At 42.8% G+C, this 24,922-nt stretch overlaps 2 protein-coding genes across 6 annotated transcripts in view; one reads left to right on the top strand and one right to left on the bottom strand.

Moving 5' to 3' along the window:
• pkp4 (plakophilin 4) overlaps nucleotides 1-4,287 on the bottom strand; it is a 123,054-nt gene extending 118,767 nt beyond the window's left edge. For 3 of the 5 annotated variants that reach the window (XM_036958883.2, XM_021579147.3, XM_090215674.1), the window contains exon 1: nucleotides 4,071-4,287. In XM_036958883.2, the coding sequence (XP_036814778.1) occupies nucleotides 4,071-4,125 (55 nt within the window). In that variant the 5' untranslated portion in view covers nucleotides 4,126-4,287. The remainder of the gene's footprint in view (nucleotides 1-4,070) is intronic. The other 2 variants (XM_090215669.1, XM_036958884.2) reach the window with 1 other exon arrangement.
• Nucleotides 4,288-7,053: 2,766 nt separating this feature from the next.
• LOC110501515 (coiled-coil domain-containing protein 148) overlaps nucleotides 7,054-24,922 on the top strand; it is a 47,872-nt gene continuing 30,003 nt past the window's right edge. Inside the window, exons 1-8 of the mRNA XM_090215677.1 lie at nucleotides 7,054-7,132; nucleotides 7,714-7,835; nucleotides 12,267-12,370; nucleotides 14,017-14,111; nucleotides 14,213-14,370; nucleotides 16,239-16,334; nucleotides 16,569-16,750; nucleotides 17,896-18,034. Of these exons, the coding sequence (XP_090071803.1) occupies nucleotides 7,078-7,132; nucleotides 7,714-7,835; nucleotides 12,267-12,370; nucleotides 14,017-14,111; nucleotides 14,213-14,370; nucleotides 16,239-16,334; nucleotides 16,569-16,750; nucleotides 17,896-18,034 (951 nt within the window). The 5' untranslated portion in view covers nucleotides 7,054-7,077. The remainder of the gene's footprint in view (nucleotides 7,133-7,713; nucleotides 7,836-12,266; nucleotides 12,371-14,016; nucleotides 14,112-14,212; nucleotides 14,371-16,238; nucleotides 16,335-16,568; nucleotides 16,751-17,895; nucleotides 18,035-24,922) is intronic.

Raw genomic sequence — 24,922 nt, forward strand, 5'->3', positions numbered from 1 at the left:
TTATGTTGGTAACCAGTTTATAATAGCAATAAGACACCTTGGGGATTTGTGGTATATGGCCAATATACCACAGCTAAGGAGTGTATCTGGGCACTCCGCGTTGCGTCGTGCATAAAGTCAGCCCTTAGTCGTGGTATATTGGCCTTATACCACACCTCTTGGGCCTTATTGCTTAATGAGACATCCATACAAATCCCCCATTGCAGTAGATTAGCTAAGTGTTGAAGACAGGGAAGGCTTTGAGAAATCCTCATAAGTAGTCATACACACTCACGGCCATTCGTTAAAGTTAAATATTATTCAATATCTCATCATGTTTGGAGTGTATCCATAATGTAGGATCTATCATTATCTGATGAGAGAGAAAAACCCTTTATTATCTGAAACATATCAAAGAATCAGATTAACTTGGGCAGAAAACAAACAAATGCACTTTATCTAACTGGAGTTGGTATTTCAACCCTCTCAGCTCTTGTGGACCGGTCATGAACTGTGTAGGTGTTTTCTGGACAGGGGACAGGCTTTCCACGTGATTGCTTGAGGCAGGTAATAATGGCTAACGCTGAACATTAAGTTGCTCTTAAACTATAATTACGACATTGTTGTTACATAGTACTGTATTGCTTTGTAATTGCAGAAAGCGGAGTGGTTTTTGCAATTATATTACCAACATGAACAACAGGTTAATTCAATATTGTTAGTAGTTTAATTAATTAGCATCCATTCACACACATCCCCCTCTCAGCAGAAATACACGGATGATTATAACCTGTAAACATATAGTTGAATACATGTCACTAAACCAATAGCAGACCGCAAAACAAAGATAATGAATGCTTTATATAATGGGTATTATTCAGAAATGAAATGTAGGCCAATGGGCTAAAATTGTTGAATAATAACAATTCCGATATGTAGGGTGACCCAAGCCTACTGTCTGAAAGAGCAGAATTAGACAGAACGATTCAACAGTGAGGGGCATCTAAGATCAGCTGAACTATTCAACTGACTGATGTCAGTTCCTGTTAAACAGCATCTGACATGAGCACGGGATCAAAACAATCACAACAAACCAGATATAAAAAAAGGGCCTTTTGCAAGCAGCAACACACAGTCTGGGCCAGCTTCCCAAATGACAACCCTATTCCCTACATAGTGCACTACTTTTGACCAGAGCTCTATGGGCCCTAGTCAAAAGTAGTGCACTATATTGGCAATAGGGTGCCATTTGGGATGCGGACAGGCTGTGTTTCTGCTGAGACTCAGACTATAAAAGCAGCAGTTGTTCCCATGATCACACAAACAATGCCGCTTTCTTCATCTAGGGTCAACAGTCACAGTCTCACAATAACAGAGGAGCACAGAGCATTAATGGACTACATCTATACCTAACATACAGGCAAGAGTGAGGGATGGCAACTCTCGAAGGGTTGGACACGATTCAAACAAACGTCATTGTTGCTGCTATGCTCCATTTCCTATAGACTCCAATGAGCGTTTTCGATTGTCTCCCATTGTGGTCTGCACAAAAAAAAATCCTCCTGACCACTTGTGCAAGAGCAACACCACTTTCTCCAACCAAGAACACGCACACAAAGAAGGTTCTCATAGTCAGCCTTTGCTGCAATACCTCATGATAAATGTTTATTTTAATTTTTCACGAAGCGAATTCCTTCAATAGATGTCAGCTGTTGGGAGGGTGGCTTGGGTAATGTGCATCACGAGGAGCATCACATAGTGCATCTGACCTTGGAGAGGCAGAGAGAGAGAGAGAGAAAGAGAGAGAGAGAGAGAGAGAGAGAGAGAGAGAGAGAGAGAGAGAGGATTCACACAGACTCAGAGTATAGGCTGGTAGTATAACATGACCTCAAACATCACCACCGCCACCTAGTGAGCTAGACTCTTAGAAAAAATGGTTCCAAAAGGGTTCTGCAGAGGTCCCCATAGGAGAACCCCTTTTTGGCTCCAGGTAGAACCCTTTTCATGTTCCACGTAGAACCCTCTGTGGAAAGGGGGCTCTATCTGGAACCAAAGGGGTTTTACCTGGCTTCAAAGGGTTCTTCTGTAGGGACAGCCAAATAACCGTTTTGGGTTCTAGATAGCACCTTTAATTCAAAGAATATACAGTACAGTGCATGGCAACTAGGTATGGACTGATGCCTGTAGAATATAAAGCTACATCTAAGTGGTTAGATGGGAGATATTCTAGGTATCTGATGTTGTTGATGATTCGTTGTCAATCTTTTGACACCATTGGTGACCAGGCACAATACTTTTCAAAGGAAGAGAAAGTATTGAGAAGCATTGGAAGAGAACCACAGAAAGAAACAAGTCCATACCATACAATAACCAAAAGGTTATTTTGAACAAGGTGATGCACACCAAAGAGAGCAAGTCACCAACTGGACCAAAAGTGATTGGGTAAATAAGGAGAACTGAACAAATAAGTAGTTCATGCAGCTGTCAATCAAATCTCCGCAGCAAATGGACAAACCCAAAAGCAACCAGTTGGTTCAGCTGCCCTGACAACCAAGGACATTCTTTGTCTCTGCCTTCGTGTACACGGTGAGAGATTTGTGAGACGTAAGATACCCGTCAATTCTTATCGTATGCATAGTGTCCAGAGGCAGTTGGTTGCACTGGTCTTCAGCAACACGTGTGCTCATCTACTTCTGCATATGCTCTTGTAAATGTCTTCCCATGCAAGGCAACAGAGTAGCGCTATCCATCTTGTGAAAGTGTTACGATGGCACAGCAGACTACTCCAGTAAGGTTTGAGTTGTTTGGGTGAGCAAGAAATAGTCACTTGTCACTCAGGTGATATCGATTATGAAATCATTTCAACTCTAAAATGTTGTGGCTACCTTCTGTCATTCCTTTAGATATCTGTGCACATTCCCAGAGGTGAATTTTAAATGAATGCTTTTAAATGAATGCTTGAAATGGAAACGTGGGGACGTCGGAAAGTTCCGAGTAGGCTACGCATCTCTGAAATAGCAGGGCACTGTTTTGCTGCTCTCCTGAGTGGGACAGTGAGTGATTGGAGTGAGGAATGTAGGCAATAGTGTATTCACTAAACTTCCACCGTTCCTTCCACTGTAATACTGAAAATAAATGACCGTTCGCCGAGCTTCAAACGGACACGCCTTGCACTTTCCCTTCGAGTAACCTAGTATCAATCTGCCCTAACATGCTTCGCCTCGATTTGCGTGAATCCAGAAAACGGCTATGTATGGGACACGTGAACTAGTCTAGCTGAAATTAAAAACATGAACACGTTTAACAGTACGAAGGAACCACAATAATTGCCCATCCCAAACACATGTATTTTATGGTAGATACGCCGATTATAATTTAAAGGGACGAGTGAGTCACTCTCTGGAGCGAGACTAAAAAGGTGGTTTTGGTTCGGGATTGGTGCAGAACTGTACAACTATCTAGGCCTAGGCTACGTGATTAGAGAATTTGGGGAAAAAAGTATAATCAATGCCAAAGACAAGTGTAGACAGTTAGACTAGTTGTAAGGACAATAAATACAGTCGTGAGTTTAAACCTAAATAAACTTGGTAAAATAAAGATGTAGTAGGGAAGAATCTCCCGCCCCTCAGCGACCTCGCATTCCTCAGATTCCCACACACTACCTACCTATTCATTCTCTACTGGTGCATTTCGATCACCGGGTCTCAAGGGCGATTGTTAGATTGTATACAAAGTAACTCATAGTCATACAAAAAGTATCAACTTCGTGTAACGTCCACCTGATACAATAATGGACAAATCAAAAGTTTCGGCCACAATGTATCAAAGCGCACCTAAACGCGACACTCACGACCCAGTGAAGGTCCCTCAGACGTGTACCGTGGTAGTGAATCAGTCACCAGAAAATTATTAGTGTGCATTAGCTAAGATCCTTGCTTGATATGTGAAGGCTGGCACTGCAACAACACATGCGGTAATTGTTACGGTTTAAAAAACGAATTTAGGACTGGAATCAGAGCTCGTCTAGTGCAGATGCTTTACTTGTACAATATATTGTGATGGTTTTCGAATCAATGAAAGCAAGTCTGTACCTTGAGGAGTATTATTGTGATCGCTGTGTTTTGGCGCGGATCCACATTGGAGCATGTAACTTCAGCGAAGTAGCACCTCAACAAGTCCGCTCCTAGTCCCATACATGCGGGGCGGTGAAACTCGCCTCCACAGTGAAGAACAAGACCCCTTCTTCGCAAACCGCGTCCACTCCGAAGGAACACGAGTACGCATGACGTCACCTCGCTGTAGGTTTGCAGCTTTCCGTCTTCATTGGCTCTGGTTTGGAAAAGAGGGCGTTTCGTTGGTGACTCTCTTGTTGAATAGACCAATGGCAAGGGGGAAATAGTTGCCTTGGTTACACGTTTTGTCAACCAAATACATGTTATGCTGCGGAGGTGACCATAATAAGGTACGGTATAGGCACGTCTTTGGTAATAGAACATATTTGGTATAGGCTAATCGTATGATAAACTCAATTGTTTACCAATGTCTGTCCCTTTATGTAGGCTACTTATAGTAGACTAATAAATCGATGTAAAACATGAATTTATCTTATTCGTGAGTTGGCCTAATACATTTAATTAATACGGGCCAGGTGTAGGCTTGTGAGCAGTGCACAGTGTAGACTAGGCTACTTTTTCTACTGTACATGTGGGCTCTGCGAGTGTCAACTCACTTTGAAACGGCGCTGGCAAAGTTTGAGAGCAGTTCATGATGTTCCCACTTATTGCAGAATAGGCCTATAATCCAGAGCTCCAATGCAAAAAAAGTAAACATACGTAGCGTAGGCTACAGACGTGATACATCAACGTTGTCGTGATACGAACTTTCTAGTGAGACGGTAGATCTTTAGATCTTATCTGGGATTTGAGGTAACGCCACTTCTAGCCATTTGGGGGGCCATAAATTAGGTTTGGTTCTCCCTGCCACCTCCCGGGCAAACGGTGTCTCCCCCCATTTTGCCAGGAGGTGGTGAGAAACTTTTGCAGATTTAAAGCAAATTTCTGTTCATATGATGGCTGGGCTGGATATCTATGTGAGAGTGACTAACAAAATCAATGGGGGACCCCTGGAGGTCAGGGCCCCTGAACACATGCCCTGTGTGCCCGGTTGGTAATTTTAGACTACCTATTTAGCAATCTACAAAATGTTACCTGACAGGGGCTAATTAAGTGACTGAAATAACAACTGGAAAACTTCTGAAGCACTACGAAATGTTGAAATTGCACCTTGTGTATTCTACTTTTCTAACTCTCAACAGTAAATTGAGACCCTGACTGAGTTCCCCTAGCGGTCGCGGAGCCCTACGCGAAGCACATAGTCTGCGTATAGGAAGAGTCGACATTGAGTGTAAAGCACCATATGCCCTCTCCTCTCACCTGTGCTAACACTTTAATCCAGTCCCTGTAACCTATAAACTATGGGATCAGTGGTATGTATATCCACGCCAAAATGTCTCACAATCTGCATGGGTCATTGATATGGACATGGATCTTTATTTTCTGAAAAACGTCTTCCACACTTTAGGTAGCCTTGGAATGAATCCAATACAATTCGTAGAGAAACCTCAAGACACACACTTTCAGCATGAAGAAAAGGATAATCAAATGAATTAAGAGTAAATTATTATTCTCTTTTGCTCTTTCCTTAACACCCTCCCACAGTCCTACCATGTCAAATTGATTTCATCATCTATTAAAGAACATTTGATGTCAGTCTTCAGCTGAGACGTTTTGTTTGTGCATTTGTCAGTTTTGTCTTATGTTATGATGAATTCACTTTTATTTAGTGTCAACGATAACGATAATTAACCTCACAATAGTCATTTACATAATGCATTCCAAATGTATTTAGGAGGTTATGATGAATTCACATTTGCCATGATAAAGCACACCATAATAATTATATTATAAGTAATGTACACGATAAATTCAAAATGTATGTACCCGGATATTCCACATTAGATAAACCCAATCAATATTCCAACGTGTCTCTTTACAGGAACACAGTCTGTCGTTGACTTTCAGACACTTTGAAGCGCTAATGAGAATTCATAGGCTATTTCTATAACCTCGTAGGACCCTGAATGTTGGATCGGCTGTTTTGGGAGACATTTTGTGATAAGTGGTTTTCTCCATTAAGTTCGTCAATGTAAGTTTTAATCCGCGGAATGAGCTGATCAAAGCAACAGCAGGAATGGTGACGAGGTAGGAGTGGTGACCTCTCTATACAAACTTTAAACAACCTTCTGTTTACATAGTCATGTTTTCCCCTTAGCTGATGTTACTTGATAAAATGCTGTGATTACAATGGTGTAATGTTACATAACATATTACTACAGTGATGTTAGGAGGTAATTATGGAACTGGGGGTTACTATTAAATGAAATCAAATCAAATGTATTTATATAGCCTTTCGTACATCAGCTGATATCTCAAAGTGCTGTACAGAAACCCAGCCTAAAACCCCAAACAGCAAGCAATGCAGGTGTAGAAGCATGGTGGCTAGGAAAAACTCCCTAGAAAGGCCAAAACCTAGGAAGAAACCTAGAAAGGAACCAGGCTATGTGGGGTGGCCAGTCCTCTTCTGGCTGTGCCGGGTGGAGATTATAACAGAACATGGCCAAGATGTTCAAATGTTCATAAATGACCAGCATGGTCGAATAATAATAAGGCAGAACAGTTGAAACTGGAGCAGCAGCACGGTCAGGTGGACTGGGGACAGCAAGGAGTCATCATGTCAGGTATTCCTGGGGCATGGTCCTAGGGCTCAGGTCCTTCGAGAGAGAGAAAGAAAGAGAGAATTAGAGAGAGCATATGTGGGGTGGCCAGTCCTCTTCTGGCTGTGCCGGGTGGAGATTATAACAGAACATGGCCAAGATGTTCAAATGTTCATAAATGACCAGCATGGTTGAATAATAAGGCAGAACAGTTGAAACTGGAGCAGCAGCAGTATTACACAGGTATACGGGCAAATGCATGTGAAGTGTTACCCCAAAGGATTTGTTTAAAACCCCATGTACTACTGATCAACAGATGTGAAGCGATGAGCGGAAGAGACCTACGTGGCTTCATAACTAATTGCCGAACAGAAGATTTAGGTAAGTCAGCTCCAAACCAAACCATCGCTGGCTGCTTTTACTGCTCTTCCCTCTAGACTCACTGAGTTCACATTCTGCTGCTCTCGTAAGCACAATTTGACCTCAAGTCCCTGCGTTAGGAGATTCAGCCATCTCAACCAACACCTTTAATGCCTGCCTCGTCCGTGGCAGCATGGCCTGTGTTTATTCACCCGTCTCCTGGAGTCACAGCCGAACTAATCAGGACCTGTCTGTCTGACATGTTTATTTCCTTCCTTCCTTCTACTCCTTCTATAGGACGTAGCTAATCATGAATACTGCATGCTAAATGGCACCCTTTCCCCTATGTAGTGCGCGACTTCATTAGTGCACTACGTTGGGAATTGGATGCCATTTGGGGTGCACACAAAGACGCACATCAGAGTGTTATAGGACAGTGGATGTGCCATTTCCATCTCACTTCCTCTGCTCTGTCATAAATGGAAAGAATTGAGAATTGACTGTTGTTTGATATGATTGACAGTTCATGCACTTTTCACATGCTTAATGCTTACTAGTACACAGTTATATTGTATATCTGATGCTTTCTTTCATTGATATAGAAAAATTGACTCTACGGATGAAGGATGGACTTGGAAGCTCAAAGTATAAACCGGCTGAATATGAGAAACTACAAGCCATAGTTGATGCCAAACAACTGCAGTCTGCACACATTGCTCAAAAGGTAGATATTCTTGATTTTTTTACTCTGAGACGGTTTATGAATATAGGCCCTGGCCCCGAATCCACATAGCTTCTCAAAGTAGGATTGTTGATCTGCCCATACAGTGGGGCAAAAAAGTATTTAGTCAGCCACCAATTGTGCAAGTTCTCCCACTTAAAAAGATGAGAGGCCTGTAATTTTCATCATAGGTACACTTCAACTATGACAGACAAAATGAGAAAAAAAATCCAGAAAATCACATTGTAGGATTTTTTATGAATTTATTTGCAAATTATGGTGGAAAATAAGTATTTGGTCACCTACAAACAAGTAAGATTTCTGGCTCTCACAGACCTGTAACTTCTTCTTTAAGAGGCTCCTCTGTCCTCCACTCGTTACCTGTATTAATGTCACCTGTTTGAACTTGTTATCAGTATAAAAGACACCTGTCCACAACCTCAAACAGTCACACTCCAAACTCCACTATGGCCAAGACCAAAGAGCTGTCAAAGGACATCAGAAACAAAATTGTAGACCTGCACCAGGCTGGGAAGACTGAATCTGCAACAGGTAAGCAGCTTGGTTTGAAGAAATCAACTGTGGGAGCAATTATTAGGAAATGGAAGACATACAAGACCACTGATAATCTCCCTCGATCTGGGGCTCCACGCAAGATCTCACCCCGTGGGGTCAATGGGGTCAAATGATCACAAGACCGGTGAGCAAAAATCCCAGAACCACACGGGGTGACCTAGTGAATGACCTGCAGAGAGCTGGGACCAAAGTAACAAAGCCTACCATCAGTAACACACTACGCCGCCAGGGACTCAAATCCTGCAGTGCCAGACGTGTCCCTCTGCTTAAGCCAGAACATGTCCAGGCCCATCTGATGTTTGCTAGAGAGCATTTGGATGATCCAGAAGAAGATTGGGAGAATGTCATATGGTCAGATGAAACCAAAATATAAAAAAAACTCAACTCGTCGTGTTTGGAGGACAAAGAATGCTGAGTTGCATCCAAAGAACACCATACCTACTGTGAAGCATGGGGGTGGAAACATCATGCTTTGGGGCTGTTTTTCTGCAAAGGGACCAGGACGACTGATCCGTGTAAAGGAAAGAATGAATGGGGCCATGTATCGTGAGATTTTGAGTGAAAACCTCCTTCCATCAGCAAGGGCATTGAAGATGAAACGTGGCTGGGTCTTTCAGCATGACAATGATCCCAAACACACCGCCCGGGCAACGAAGGAGTGGCTTTGTAAGAAGCATTTCAAGGTCCTGGAGTGGCCTAGCCAGTCTCCAGATCTCAACCCCATAGAAAATCTTTGGAGGGAGTTGAAAGTCTGTGTTGCCCAGCAACAGCCCCAAAACATCACTGCTCTAGAGGAGATCTGCATGGAGGAATGGGCCGAAATACCAGCAACAGTGTGTGAAAACCTTGTGAAGACTTACAGAAAACGTTTGACCTCTGTCATTGCCAACAAAGGGTATATAACAAAGTATTGAGATAAACTTTTGTTATTGACCAAATACTTATTTTCCACCATAATTTGCAAATAAATTCATTAAAAATCCTACAATGTGATTTTCTGGATTTTTTTCTTCTCATTTTGTCTGTCATAGTTGAAGTGTACCTATGATGAAAATGACAGGCCTCTCTCATCTTTTTAAGTGGGAGAACATGAAGAATTGGTGGCTGACTAAATACTTTTTTGCCCCACTGTATAATAGTATTCATTACTATCTAAACGGCTAGACTGATCCTAGATCAGCACTCCTGCACAGAAGCTTCATGGATACAAGTCCTGGTTAGTAGTTCATACGATACCAGAGGCAAAGTGTTGATGAATGTATGAAGTCTAAGATGTAATGTTGTATGATATACTGTATATTTAGTAACTCCAAAGTACAGTCTGTTCTTGAACATCCTTTGGTGCAAGCTACCACGTTGATGAAGTAGTTCAGCTGTTCTTTTAGGCAACATAACACAAACAACTTGCATACTAATTATGTATGTGCAACTTTCAGTATGGAGAGAGTTGATGGGTGACAGACCTGTTCATATAATGGGACGGTAAAAGACTGAGACAGTGCATACATGCCTCTGCATGATCATTGCACTGCACATAATTTCCTTCTGAGGACATATTTATATAGAGTTGTTGTTCTTTCTCAGATGAGCAGCCATGAGGTCTTTCTGAATCACAATCCAGACCTGCATTCAAAATTTGAAGATCATGGGCGTACCCACACGCACGAGCTTGCGCTCACACACACACACACCCTCTCCAATGATCCGGAGGAGGGGATTGACTATGAAACAGCAGACCATTACGTAACCTATATGGGCTCTCCAAAACATATCAAATTAAAGAAGAATATCAAAATTCTAAAGATTTGGATTAGCAGTTTGAATATTCATGAGTCTGCAGGAGGATCAACCATAAAGCTGTTTGAAGTTCTCATCTCTCTGCATCCTAGCATTGTGAGAAGTTAACCCTAGGGGCCATGGGGATTATGCTTGTAGACCTGCAGTGTTTTAATTGGTAAACTGTGGCAGCAGCTTTTTAGTGTCTTGTTATGGTTGCCCATGGCTCGCTCCAATTCAGCTCTCTGCAAGGACCAGATAAGGCATCCAGTGTTTGCATACGCCCGCCCCGCTGAAAGGCAGGCTTTCTATTGTGGATTTCCCAACAGTGATAGAGGGGAAATAAATGACTGTGAGTTGCCGCAGGATGTGATCAAATGATTGGTTCTCCAGTAAGAGAGTGGGAGTGTCCTGGATACTGAGGCCTTACATCTTTGCAGGAGGGGCTCCTGATAAAATCCCTAGATCAACACATAATAAAGGGAGAATTCACAGTGTACTTTAATGGCTGGGGCTTCTAGCAGGGCAATCGAGAGCAGTGGTTTGCCTCTGTTTGTTTTCTTATTTTTTACAAGAGAAAGTCAAATAAATGAAAGTATATTAAGATACTCACCCCTCTTTATTTTCCCACCATAAACACACACTTTATATATACTGAACAACAATATAAACGCAACATGTAAAGTGTTGGTCCCATGTTTTATGAGCTGAAATAAAAGATCCCAGAAATGTTCCAAACACACAAAGAGCTTATTTCTCTTATATTTTGTGCACAAATTGGTTTACATCCCTGTTAGGGAGCATTTCTCATTTGCCAAGATAATCCATCCATCTGACAGGTGTGGCATATCAAGCAGCTGAATAAACAGCATGATCATTACAAAGGTGAGCCTTGTGCTGGGGACAATAAAAGGTCACTCTAAAATGCAGTTTTGTCACACAACACAATGCCACAAATGTCTCAAGTTTTGAGGGAGCGTGCAATTGGCATGCTGACTGCAGGAATGTCCACCAGAGCTGTTGCCAGAGAATTTAATGTTAATTTCTCTACCATATGCCGCCTCCAACGTTGTTTTAGAGAATTTGGCAGTATGTTGAACTGGCCTCAGAACCACAGACCACGTGCAACCACGCCAGCCCAGGATTTCCACATCCGGCTGCTTCACCTGCGGGATTGTCTGAGACCAGCCAGCTGGACAGCTGATGAAACTGAGGTGTATTTCTGTCTGTAATAAAGCCCTTTCGTGGGAAAAAAACGATTTCTGATTGGCTGGGCCTGGCTCCCCAGTGGGTGGGCCTGGCTCCCAAGTAGGTGGGCCTCTGCCCAGTCATGTGAAATCTATAGATTAGGGCCTAATGAATTTATTTCAATTGACTGATTTTCTTATATGAACTGTAACTCATTAAAATCGTTGAAATTGTTGCGAGTTGTGTTTATATTTTTGTTCTATACATGTTATGCATGTTCCACCGGAATATTTAAATTTGCCAATGTATTTTCCTTTCAAGCATTCAACAGTGATAACGTTTCGCATGAATTGCAGCAGATTATGAAGCTTTCAAAGTAAATATTTCAAGGACAAAACCACACACACACACGGACTGAACTAAAAATACCATTTTGCCATAATGCGTGAAAAGGAAAAAATGTATCAATCTCTCATTCTGTGTTGTTCAGCTAGGAACATAGAGCACTAAGGAGGACACTCCTTTTTGGTCATGTTTTATACCACATGTATTACTCATAGTCTAGGTAGTCTAGGTCCCAAATGACACCCTATTCCCTACATAATGCAGTACTTTTGACTAGACGCCTACTCATTTTACCCATAGGTCCTGCTAAAAAAAGAATATAAAGTGAATACAGAATAAAGTGCACTTCACAGGCAATAGGGTGCCTTTTGGGACGCTATCATAATCTACCATGATTGCGGTCTTTGCTTCGGTCATGACTGGCCACAATGATATCAGTGATTATATGATAATAATGATGTCATGTTATCGTAAACTTGTGAGGGATTATTGGTAAATATCACAGTGTTCCACAGTTAACCATAGGCTGATATAAGATCTGTTTTTCAGGTGAAGAGGACTCTCCGCACAGCCAAGGAGACCAAAGAGAGTTCCCTACTGAGGCAGCACAGACAGGTGTGGAGCAGAGAGAACATCAAACTAGCCAATGCAGGGTAAGAAACCCCTCCCAGCATACCCATCACCAGAGTGTGAATTATACCATGGCATCTCTCTTTCTTAAAATTTTATTTTACCTTTATTTAACTAGGCAAGACAGTTAAGAACAAATTCTTATTTTCAATGACGGCCTAGGAACAGTGGGTTAACTACCTGTTCAGGAGCAGAACGACAGATTTGTACCTTGCCAGCTGGGGGTTTGAACTTGCAACCTTCCGGTTACTAGTCCAACGCTCCAACCACTAGGCTACCCTGCCGCCCCTTTCTTCACAGGACCTCCTAATTTTTTAGTAAAGACGTCATTTAACAGTAAAAATATTACCTGTCAATTTGGCATGAACACAACCAGTAATGATGTTTTAATCTTATTGTCAAACAAATCACTTCAAAAAGTAGGCTTCATGCGCATGTTTGCCCACTCCAAAATAATTTCAGCATCCAAAACGCACCATTTAATGAAGACAAAACACCCAAAAGTGTAATGACATTCGATGGTCACTGGGTCTGTAGCCTGAATTAATTGTCTTGTGTGTCTTGCTGACAAAAGGACCTTTTTTTCTAGAAAGAAAAGTTGAGACACCTGAAAAGGGGCTGAGATACGGGACTGTACCAGGATGAAAAGTGCAGCAACATGGGAAAAATGGTTTAAACCATGAAACAGAGGTGGGGGGTGTTTGTTTCATTTGGAATAAGCTTTTATTTTAATATTTACCATTGCAGCAATACAAATTGCATTTTAAACAAAGTGGTGAATGGTTAAATTAGCATTATTTACAGACCCCCCCCCCCCCCCCCAAAAGTTTGACTTTGTTTCATTTGGGGGGAGGGGAGCTCATGTCTCATTCAGGGGGTTTAAGACCCCCTGGGCGCATCGCACTCTGCCCATCACGTCCATTACCATGAACCACTACACCAAATACTGTACTGTAGTCTTTACCCACCCTACTCGGCCAACAGGTCTGGCCAGCACCTCTCCAAGATAAAATAAACAAAAATAAGCCCCTATAAAATGGGAGATTCAAAATGGCTTTCCATAAACAAAGCAAGAAAGAAGGGAAGAAAGGGAGCAAGAACTAGTGAGGGAGGGGGTCTCAGTGGAAGGTGCTAGCTGCTGTGGCATTGCAACAGATACTTTCCCTAGTGTGATGATGAGGCAGAGGAAGCAGAAGAATTGGGCTGCCGCGGCCCGCTGGTGTCATGCGTTGTGAAGTGAGAAGGGCAGCGCTAGCTCCTGGGCGCATGCTGCCGCTTCTCGGGGTAATGACTGTGTCGGAGAGATCCAAGGTTAATGGTGTACACAAGCGTGGGTTCCTGTAATGAAGACAGATACACAGATAGACAGGCTGCACCACAGCGCCAGCACATATCCATTGAATTCATTAGTGTGCTGATTATGTAAGAGAGGAGAGAAAAGGTTTGTTTCCGTAGTTACAATCCCATTCGATTTTAGCTGGGACTAATGTATGAGCATGCGCCACACACTGTGTTGATGCATCCCAAGTGGCACCCTATTCTCTGTGGGCCCTGGTCAAAAGTAGTCTACTTTATAGGGAATAGGGTGCCATTTGGGATGTGTCCTGTAGTGCTGGTACAGTATCACTATGCCTAATGGAATTCCCTTTGCTCTCTTTTCATGATGCAGGGAAAAGGCTGAAGCTGAGCTGCAAGGGTTTCTGGGACTGAATGGTCTGGGCAGTACAACAGACAAGGAAGTACTCTCTGAGCTGCTGGACCCCGGTACAGAACCTCTCTCAGTCCTGAGTGCGTAGATACTGTTCCAGTCCCTATAGAGTGAGACAGTACCATGCTTACGGGTGTGTGTGTGTGTGTGTCATTAGAACTGCTTCTGGAGAGTGAGCTGGATGCGTTCAGGTGTGCCACGGTGGAGCCCATCTGGCAGCTGAGGGAAGACTTGCAGTACAGACTGACTGAAGTCCAACACCAGCAGCAGCACCAGCCTCCTCAGCCGGCAGACTGGGAGAAGGTACTGCACCAGGTACGTAACAACATGGTCGCTGCCCAAAATGGCACCCTATTTCCTATGCCCGGGCACTACTTTTGACCAGGGCTCTGGTCAAAAGAAGTGAACTAAATGAGGGATAGGGTACCATTTGGGATATGACCTGAGAGAGGAGCTGAGGCAATCTGTGCCCACTGCTTCAGAAAGCTGCAGAGGAACTTACTAATATCCATCTCTGTTTTTTTTATCCACACAATGTAACGCAAGGAATCTTAAGGCATTCACACTCTCTGCAGGTAGCAGAGAGTGTGAATGCTCTGCAGATCCTACAGAGACTTGAAATAAATCAAAGTCCTGTTCCTTTCGCACAAAAGTCCTCAGGTTACCCACAGTGCAGCATTCATTCCTCATGAATCTGGTGTTTGTTCAAAATCCATGCTACGTATGTCACCGCTATTGACTGAATTCTCCTTTTGACTCCTGGAGGCTTTTTTATGCTCCGGGAGAGAATGGTGGGATTAAGAGCAGGCAGGAGGGGTGTCTTTAAAACCGGTCCATATTGGGGGATGAGGAAGACACTGCCAGCCATTTTGTCTGCCTGCCTCCCTGCCCCTGTCTCTGGCGGATCTTCATTCCCCATTCCTTTTCTCTTTCATCCAGACCCTGCTGTCTTCCCCACACAGTCCTGCCCACCTGAGAGCCTCACCACAATTGAGCTTCTCTCTCTCTCTCTCTCTCTCTCTCTCTCTCTCTTTCTTGCTCTCTCTTCTCTTTCTCTGTTTCTCTTCTCTTTCTCTCTTTCTCTCTTCTCTCTCTCTCTCTCTCTCTCTCTCTCCTCTTTCTCTCGCATTCTCTCGCTCTCTTTTCTTTCTCTCTATTTCTCACCCTGTCTTTTCTCTCTTTCTCTTCTCTCTCTCTCTCTCTCCTCTCCTCTCCCATTCTCCTTTCACCCATTGACCAGCCACGCTTAAAACCATCTGCTTGTTAGAAGGTAAACGATAATAACTCAACTCAGCACTACTCTACTGATGGGCACTGAACTGAAGCTCTCAGCTACGGCTCCAAGTGATTCTACACTTGTTGAAGTCTTGTTCTTTCCACTGAGAACAATGACGTGTGACGTGTGATGTTTTGGAACAGTGCATACCCCGTTCGATGAATAATGTCATCACTCAAGCGAGAGCCATTCATAAAGGTTTAACGAACACAATCAAGAGTTTCTTGTGGAGATGAAATCCGGAGTTTGTGAGTCACCTTTGTAATAGTTTTTCTCCATTGGGTGTAAGCATGCATTTGTCCACCTCTAATACATTACCCTGAACCCAAATGATGCTGGCGGATGATATATTTGAACATGATTACCTTGGTAGTTACATTGAATGGCCTTCCTTTCCTCGCACTTCCTGTACGTTTTGAATGAGAACATGTGCAGGAGGAAGGAGAATCTAATGCTTTTCTTTGCGATCTAGTATGTACTGTTGCACAATAGACTGCTTTCCTCTCTCTGAGTGGCATCAAAAATCAAACCTGTTAGAAATGGAAAGAGGGTATAATTAGAGTTCATTTGGCTTCAGTGAATTGCTCTGATTACTGCACTGTTATTTGTCCACCAAGTTGAAGATAAAGCAAAACAACACTGGAAAATAGAGATTTGACATTTCTGTGGGTCGTGTACTTTAACAGAGACATCCGTTTCCACTTCCTCTCACCAACACTTTATCAGATACAGAGCCCCTATACCATGATGGACATCAGAGGAGGGCAGACTGATATTTCTCAGATGTAGGGGAGACGAGAGAAACGAAGTAACAATTCCTTGAAACAAGAGTGTGTTTGTGTCAAAAAATTGTGTCTGTGAGGTCACCGTCCGTGTGAATCTAAAGATCTTCTCAACACGCGCACAGGTCAACTTTGTGAAGGACCAGCAGGATGCCATCAACAGAAAACTTCACACAGAGTATCTGGCCATAGAGGAAGACATCCTGTCCCTGGGAGTGGAGGTACCTAGGTCTCACACCATTAGGGTTGCCTAATTCTGATAACTTTCCACAAATTCACAGGTTTTTCCAGAGATTAGGATTCCTCGGGATCTTCCAACCGGGATTTCCGGGGGGGGATTTCAAACATGTTTCAACCCTATCTCTTGCCACACCGTTAGATTGTGCTGCCAACAAATCCAGCCTTAATGTTTCACAATGTCATTTCAAAAGACATAACCGAATTGTCCTTTGCAGGAGAGTTCTACCAAAACTGCAGACTGTCTGGTGCCGGTAGACCAGGTTCCAGAGGAGGTTTTGAATATAGACTGCCCCTACCCTGGACTGACAGCCTCCTTGATCAAGGAGTTCCAATCCTTGTCTGAGAAGTACCAGTCCAGGTTGCAGAGTGTACAGGATCGCCTACAAGGCCTGGATAGGTAAAGAACTGCGCTGATCACAACTATAGTAGTCTCACCCTGAAGGTTGAATCCACTGGGCACAAACTGGTTGAATCAACATTGTTTCCACTTCATAAAAAAAAAAAAAAAAGTGAACGTAAAATGACTTTTAATCAACGTGGGAAACTGATTGGATTTGCAACGAAAAAAAGACATCAACGTCAAGGAATGTCAACAATCTTTTTTTTTCACCTTCTAACCTAAATCCAATGACAAGGGTTTAAAAAATGTTTGATTTCGCGTTGAATTCACGTTAGCTGACAACTCAATCTAGACATTGAACGTCTGTGTCCAGCGGGTAGATCCTGCTGAGCTGAAGCAGGGGTTGTTTGATAGCCCGCCATTTTGAATTGATCCAAACGAATCAAAGCAAAGCGCCGGTGTTGATGCAGAGAGATCCTGCCGTGTGACATAATGATAGAGCACAGTGTGGATGTGGAACAAAGAGATGAAAGAGACAGCTTGGTACCATAGACCTTATACACATAAAACAAGTTTACCCTCCCTAGGGAGGCTGGCTGTTAAAAACAGGTAGTCTTAAGGTTCTGTCAGTCTACCAAACTTGTACGCACAGCAATGTTCTAGAATGTTGGACCGTTTAAGTTCGTACTTTTTTTCCGAATTCTCGGCGCAGCTCAAGCAATTTCTCCAGCTGTCAACATATTCAAATGAATAGAGGACACATACTGGGAGACGCGACGGTTGGGAATTGTGGGGAGGTGCTCGTTCGGGATGTGCGTCCCCCGTGGATGGTGGTCTCAGAGTACCTGTATCACAATGGGAAGCCAGACTGTCGCATCTCAGCGTCTGGGGACTATGATTTATGCTTAACACACCAGGGGGTTGATTACATCAATGCATTCTACTAATCTACTCATACTAATATTCATTTCCATTGATGCTAAACACAGCTACACACAGACAGGCAGACAGACAGACAGACACACGCACGCACGCGCACACACAAAAGAAAGCCCCAGATCTTTATCATGCAGACGTTCTTTGGTGAAAATTGAATGTTGACAGGAATGAGACGTTGTGTGGGTGTCACTGTACAACAATTCTCAGCGTGTGCTTTGTTGTGTTTGCAGCAGGTGATCCACACATGTTTCTCTTTGTTCCAGGTTCTGTGGCTGGTCGGCAGATGACCATCTCCGCTTCCAGATGACTGTGAGCCAGTACCCTCCTGATCTGCACAACCACAGAGCCCTTTACATGGACTTGCTGCAAAGACTGTTTCCCCACAGATCCAGACAGGAGCTGGTCAGTAAACAACAGTAACAGCTCTGGATTTACTATGTATGCGTCCCAAATGGCACCCTTTGGGCCCTGGTCAAAAGTATAACCTTTATGTACATTTTAGTGCACTATAAAGGGAATAGGGTACACTCTCCCCATGGGAGAACCCTTTTTGGTTCCAAGTAAAACACATTTGGGTTCCAAGTACTGTAGAACCATCTATGGAAAGGGTTCTACGTGGAACCCAAACGGGTTCTACCTGGAACCAAAAGAGGTTTTTCAAAGAGTTCTCCTCTGGGGACAGCCAAAGAGCGCTTTTTGGTTCTAGATAGCACCTTTTTTCTAAGCGTGTACCACTTGGGACACAGCCCAGCAAAGTGATTTGTCATCACACCCCTTTACATACACACATACCAAGGGCACGTCCAATGCACACAGCACAGATTGAGAAAAAAACTCACCCAGCCATAAGGTGACTCTGGTTGGTATACAATCAAATGCAATCAAATCAAATGCAATCAAATCAAATGCAATCAAATCAAATGCACTCAAATCAAATGCACTCAAATCAAATGCACTCAAATCAAATGCAATCAAAATCCACTATCTGCAATCGACTGAATACCTGCCTCTCTCTGCCTCTCGACACACATCCTCTCCCAGAGCTCTGAGACTCTCTGTCTCTCCTCTTCATCTCCCTGGTCAGCGTGGTGCTTGTCTAGTAAATGATGTGCTTGGCAGGCTGTAGGATGTGCCGTGCCACCGTCTGTGGACACACCTCAGCCCTCCACTCACACCACTGCCTCCGCTCCCCCGTCACTATGACAACCGCCAAGGACCTCGTCCCCTCCCTCTCCCCCCTCTCTCTCCTTTCCCAGACCTGTTCTCAGATCTGTTCCATTTGGGTGCTACACCTAGGGCCACATTCAGCCTCAAGTGGCTGTGATGAGATAGATCTAGCCATTTCCTCCTGCGCTCTCCCTTTCTCCTCTTCCGGCCCGACAAAACAGAGCCAGAGTCAATGGTGTGCAGACGGCACCTAATACAGCTATTAGTCATAATTACGTTGGCTCAATTCTTATTGGTAATCAGTCCCTTGAGCAAAATGGCCTAACTCATTATTGTGGAGTTTGTTCGGGAAAAAAAGCAGGCTTCTTGCCTCAAGTAATGTTTGGCATTGCCGAACTCTCGTTGACCTCAAACTGATGAAGAAGGATGTCCAGGGGTGAAACATTTTCCCAACGATCAGTTATTTCAGCATACTTTTATTCTCGTAATACACGCAAAATGTGAGTAGTACAAACTTAGTTTTATTCTCGTAATATCGAAACACAGTGAATGATGGAACAGTGTTTTCCTCATACTCTGTCTGCTCTATTAGACACAAAGTGAAGCACGGAAATGTTTTACTGCATCGCAGTTGCATGTATTTGGCACATTTGTCCTGTATGTTTATGCTGTTGGAAAACATATGCTGAACAAAAATATAAACCCAACATACAACATTTTCAAAGATTTGACTGAGTTCCAATTCATATAAGGAAATCAGTCAATTGAAATAAATGAATTAGGCCATTAATCTATGGATTTCACATTACTGGGAATACAGATATACCTTAAAACAAAGTAGGTGCGTGGATTAGAAAACCATTCAGTATCTGGTGTGACCACCATTTGTATCATGCAGCGCAACACATCTCCTTCACATAGAGTTGATCAGGCTGTTGATTGTTGCCTGTGGAATGTTTTCCAACTGGCTGTGCGAAGTTGCTGGATATTGGCGGGAAACTGGAACACGCTGTCGTACACGTTGATCCAGAGCATCCCAAACATGCTCAATGTGTGACATGTCTGGTGAGTATGCAGGCCATGGGAGAACTGGGACAGGAATTGTGTACAGATCCTTGCGACATGGGGCCGTGCATTATCATGCTGAAACATGAGGGGATGGCCACGGATGAATGGCATGACAATGGGCCTCAGGATCTCGTCATGGTCTCTCTGTGCATTCAACTTGCCATTGATAAAATGCAATTGGGTTCGTTGTCCATAGCTTATTCCTGCCCATACCTTAACCCCACCGCCACCTTGGGGCACTCTGTTCACAACATTGACATCAGCAAACCGCTCTGGAGGTGGCTTATGGTTGAGAAATTAACATTAATTTCTCTGGCAACAGCTCTGGTGAACATTCCTGCGGTCAGCATGCCAATTGCACGCTCCCTCAAAACTTGAGACATCTGTGGCATTGGGTTGTGTGACAAAAGTGCACAAGGTTCACCTGTGTAATGATCATGCTGTTTAATCAGCTTCTTGATATGCCTCACCTGTTAGGTGGATGGATTATCATGGCAATGGAGAAATTATCACTAACAGGGATGTAAACAAATTTGTGCACAACATTTTTGATGTTGTATGTTTTTTGTGTGTATGGAACATTTCTGGGATCTTTAATTTCAGCTCAATCCATGTCTCAAGGCTTAACAATCCTTATTTAACCAACCTGTCTCCTCCCCTTCATCTACACTGATTGAAGAGGATTTAACAAGTGACATAACTAATGGATCATAGCTTTCACCTGGATTCACCTTGTCAGTCTATGTCATGGGAAGAGTGTTTTGTGCACTCAGTGTATGTGGCCATTGTCAATTGGCCTATTGTGAACATGAGGATTAGAGAAGTCATGACCGATACTACTCACTATTGAGCCAGTTGAAAATCTAGTTGAGCTAATTAAACAAAAAAATATCAGAGCGGAAGACAGTCGTTGTACCAGGGTTAATAGAGCTCCGTTCAACTACTCTCCCATTCCATCTGCATGCAATCATTTTCTGGAGATTTATTTTGGATGATTGTAAGCTATTGTCCATCACCTTGCGATTCATGCAAATGTGATGAGAGATAAGGGAGTATTGTTTGATCATAGCAGGGCAGAGCAGTTGGAGACAAATGGAACGGTCAACGTGGATGTTCTGTCCACAGCGGCCCAGTCAAAGCTTTGATATTAAAATCTGTTGTGTATCCTCTGTAGCACACTTTACCTGCGCTGTATGTGGCGAACAGTTTGCCACCTCTTTCAGGCCTACTTCAGAAAGGAAACAGGAAGAAAGGAGTGCAGAGCTGTAAAATAAAAAGGGCCATCCTGCTGCTTTGATTACGTAGCCTTTTGATTCATCTTAGTTGTTTTAAAAGCACAGCTACATGAATTGAACCATTGAGACAAAGGGCTCTGTTCTTTCTATAATTGTCTCTTTTGTGAAATAATTGCAGTTTTACAGTTTTTCGTCTCTTAAGAAATGTTTCACTTGAAAGGGAGCATGGTGTTATGAATGTGATTGGCTAATGGTTGGTCTTTGTTTGACCTTTGACCTTGTTCTGCACTTTCTTCTGAAAGATCGACTGACTCTGGACACATGGACAGTGCACTTTTGATCAATTATAACAATCACTTCTACCTTGAAAAAAAGTATTTATATAGTATTCATACCCCTTGACTTAGTCCACATTTTGTTGTATTACAGCCTGAATTCAAAATAGATGAAATAGATTGTTTTTCTCACCCATCTAGTCACAATAAACCATAATCACAAAGTGAAAACAGTTTTTTTTAGAAATTGTTGGAAATGTAAAAAAAAAAGAAGAAGAAGAAGTATCTCATTTACATACAGTAAGTATTCACACCCCTGAGTTAATACATGTTAGAATCACCTTTGGCAGTGACTACACCTGTTAGTCTTTCTGAGTAAGTCTCTAAGAGCTTTGCATAACTGGATTATACAATATTTGCTCATTCATTTTTTTAAATTCTTCAATCACTTGTCAAGTTGGTTGTTGATCATTGCTAGACAGCCATTTTCAAGTCTTTCCATAGATTTTCAAGCTGATTTAAGTTAAAACTGTAACTAGGCCCCTCAGGAACATTCAATGTTGTCTTGGTAAGCAACTCCAGTGTATATTTGGCCTTGTGTTTTAGGTTATTCTCCTGCTGAAAGGTGAATTTATCTCCCAGTGTCTGGTGGAAAGCAGACTGAACCAGGTTTTCCTCTAGGATTTTGCCTGTGCTTAGCTCTATTCCATTTATTTTTATCCTAAAAAAAAACTCCCCAGTCCTTGTTGATGACAGGCATACATATAACATTATGCAGCCAGCACAGTTCTTGAAAATATGAAGTGGTACTCAGTGAGGTGTTGTGTTGGATTTGCCCCAAACATGATGCTCTATTCAGGACATAAAGTTTGCACACAGGATGCATGTTTTGTAATATTTTGATTTTGTACAGGCTTCCTTCTTTTCACTCTGTCATTTAGGTTAGTATTGTGGAGTAACTACAATGTTGTCAATCCATCCTCAGTTTTCTCCTAATCACAGCCATTCAACTCTGTAACTGTTTTAAAGTCCCCATTAGCCTCATAGTGAAAACCCTGAGCGGTTTCCTTCCTCTTCGGCATCTGAGTTAGGAAGGACGCCTGTACCTTTATCGTGACTGGGCGTATTGATACACCATCCAAAGTGTAATTAATAACTTCACCATGCTCGAAGGGATATTCAATGTATGTTTAAAGATTTTTTTTAAATCTACCAATATGTGCCCTTCTTTGTGAGGCATTGGAAAACCTCCCTGGTCTTTGGGGTTGAGTCTGTGTTTGAAATTCCCTGCTCGACTGCAGGACCTTACAGATAATTGTATGTGTGGGGTACAGAGATGAGGTAATAAAAAGCATGAGTTGACGCACAACCAGAGAAAATTATTTAGTGTAGAGGTGCTAGAGGTAATTATGAATAAACTGTAAGCTATAACAAACAAACAAAAATGCCTACGTAACCTGGTTCAAGCATTCATGACATTACCCTGAAGAAGGCACAGTGATGCCGAGACTGTCATGTATTGTCATGTTGTGTCTTTCTGTCCTTTCCTTTCACCCTGTCTCCCTCTGCTGGTCGTATTAGGTTACCTTTTCTCCCCCGCTTTTCCCCCAGCTGTTCCTTGTCTCCTCTTGACTACCTCGTCACCCCTTCTCCCACCTGTTCCCCTTTTCCCTCTGATTAGTCCCCTATATCTCTCTCTGTTTTTGTTCCTGTCCTTGTCGGATTCTTGTTTGTTGTGTTTCATGCCTGAGCCAGACTATCGTCATGTTTGCTGTAACCTTGTCCTGTCCTGTCGGAATCTGCCGGTCTATCTGAGCCTACCTATGTTTGGTTATTAAAGAAGCTCTGTTTAAGTTAGTTCGCTTTTGGGTCCTCATTCACTCACCGTAACAGAGACGTTGGTGGTTTACTCAATAAATGACTGGGAGTTTATACATAGAGTGTGCGACTCTCTTTGTTTTTATAACCTACAGAGACAAGGTCTTTTCTTTTTATGTTAAACACTATCAATTGTAAAAAGTCCACTTTGACATTATGGGGCATCGTGTGTAGGCCACTAAAGACAATGACACAAAATCCCAATTGATTACATTTGAATTCAGGCTGCTATACAACAAAATGTGGAAAATGGTCAAGGGGTGTGAATACTTTCTCAAGGCACTGCAGCTTTATTCTCATAATGTATAAAGACAGGGAGTGCTAGAACAGTGTGTTCCTCATACTCGTTTTGCTCCATTAGACATACAATTGAATCACATACATTTTTTACTGCATTCCAGCTGTGTGTTGTTGGCACATTTGCCCTTTGTCTGTATGTTGTTGGAAAACATCATTCCCTGAGCTCATCCACAGACATACTGTATGCAGCCATTGTAAATTGGCCTATTGTGGACATGAGGATCAGAGAAGTCATGACCGCTACTACTCACTATTGAGCCAGTTGAAAATCTAGTTGAGCTAGTTAGCAACAACCAAAAAATGTCAGAGCGGAAGACAGTCGTTGTACCATGGTTAATAGAGCTCCGTTCAACTACTCTCCCATTCCATCTGCATGCAATCATTTTCTGGAGATTCATTTTGGATGATTGTAAGCTATTGTCCATCACCTTGCGATTCATGCAAATGTGATGAGAGATAAGGGAGTATTGTTTGATCATAGCAGGGCAGAGCAGTTGGAGACAAATGGAACGGTCAACGTGGATGTTCTGTCCACAGCGGCCCAGTCAAAGCTTTGATGTTAAAATCTCTTTTGTATCCTCTGTAGCACACTTTACCTGCGCTGTATGTGGCGAACAGTTTGCCACCTCTTTCAGGCCTACTTCAGAAAGGAAACAGGAAGAAAGGAGTGCAGAGCTGTAAAATAAAAAGGGCCATCCTGCTGCTTTGATTACGTAGCCTTTTGATTCATCTTAGTTGTTTTAAAAGCACAGCTACATGAATTGAAACATTGAGACAAAGGGCTCTTTCGGCAATCTTTTTGACAGTTTTTTCAGCCCTAAGAAATTTTTCACTTGAAACGGAGGATGGCGTGTTGTGTGATTGTGATTGGCTAATGTTTGGTCTATCAAAGACCTTTGACCCTCGACCTTGATCTGCACCTTTTCTGAGTGAGTGACTATCTGGACACTTGGACAGTGCACTTATGATCAATTCTAACAATCACTTCTACCCTGACCTCTATTCAAGTTGCACGTTCAGGTCACTGTCCCTGTCCTCACCAATGGACACGCCGAGACACTTGATATGCAAATGCGGTAGGTGATTTCAAACCTAGAATCATGAGGATTATCAGTGCCGTGGATGCTGAGGTTTAACAGACTGCACTATGACCCCTAGTGGACATAGCTGGTGAATGTTTCCGTTTCCAGTGGCCACGGTCAGAGGTCAATTGTCTGCTATTGCCATTCAATGGAGCTACCCAATGATGTTCCTTGGTATTTATGGATTAAATGTAGGTTTTCTAGTGGCTTGGGGGATCTGTCTCTATTTTTTCATCGTTGTATGGCCGCTCTGCCCTCACACTTATAACTGAGGCTCTGCAGGGG

This window comes from Oncorhynchus mykiss, chromosome 22, assembly GCF_057628025.1.
Source record: "Oncorhynchus mykiss isolate SJ-2025 chromosome 22, ASM5762802v1, whole genome shotgun sequence".
Taxonomy (NCBI): Eukaryota; Metazoa; Chordata; class Actinopteri; order Salmoniformes; family Salmonidae; genus Oncorhynchus; species Oncorhynchus mykiss.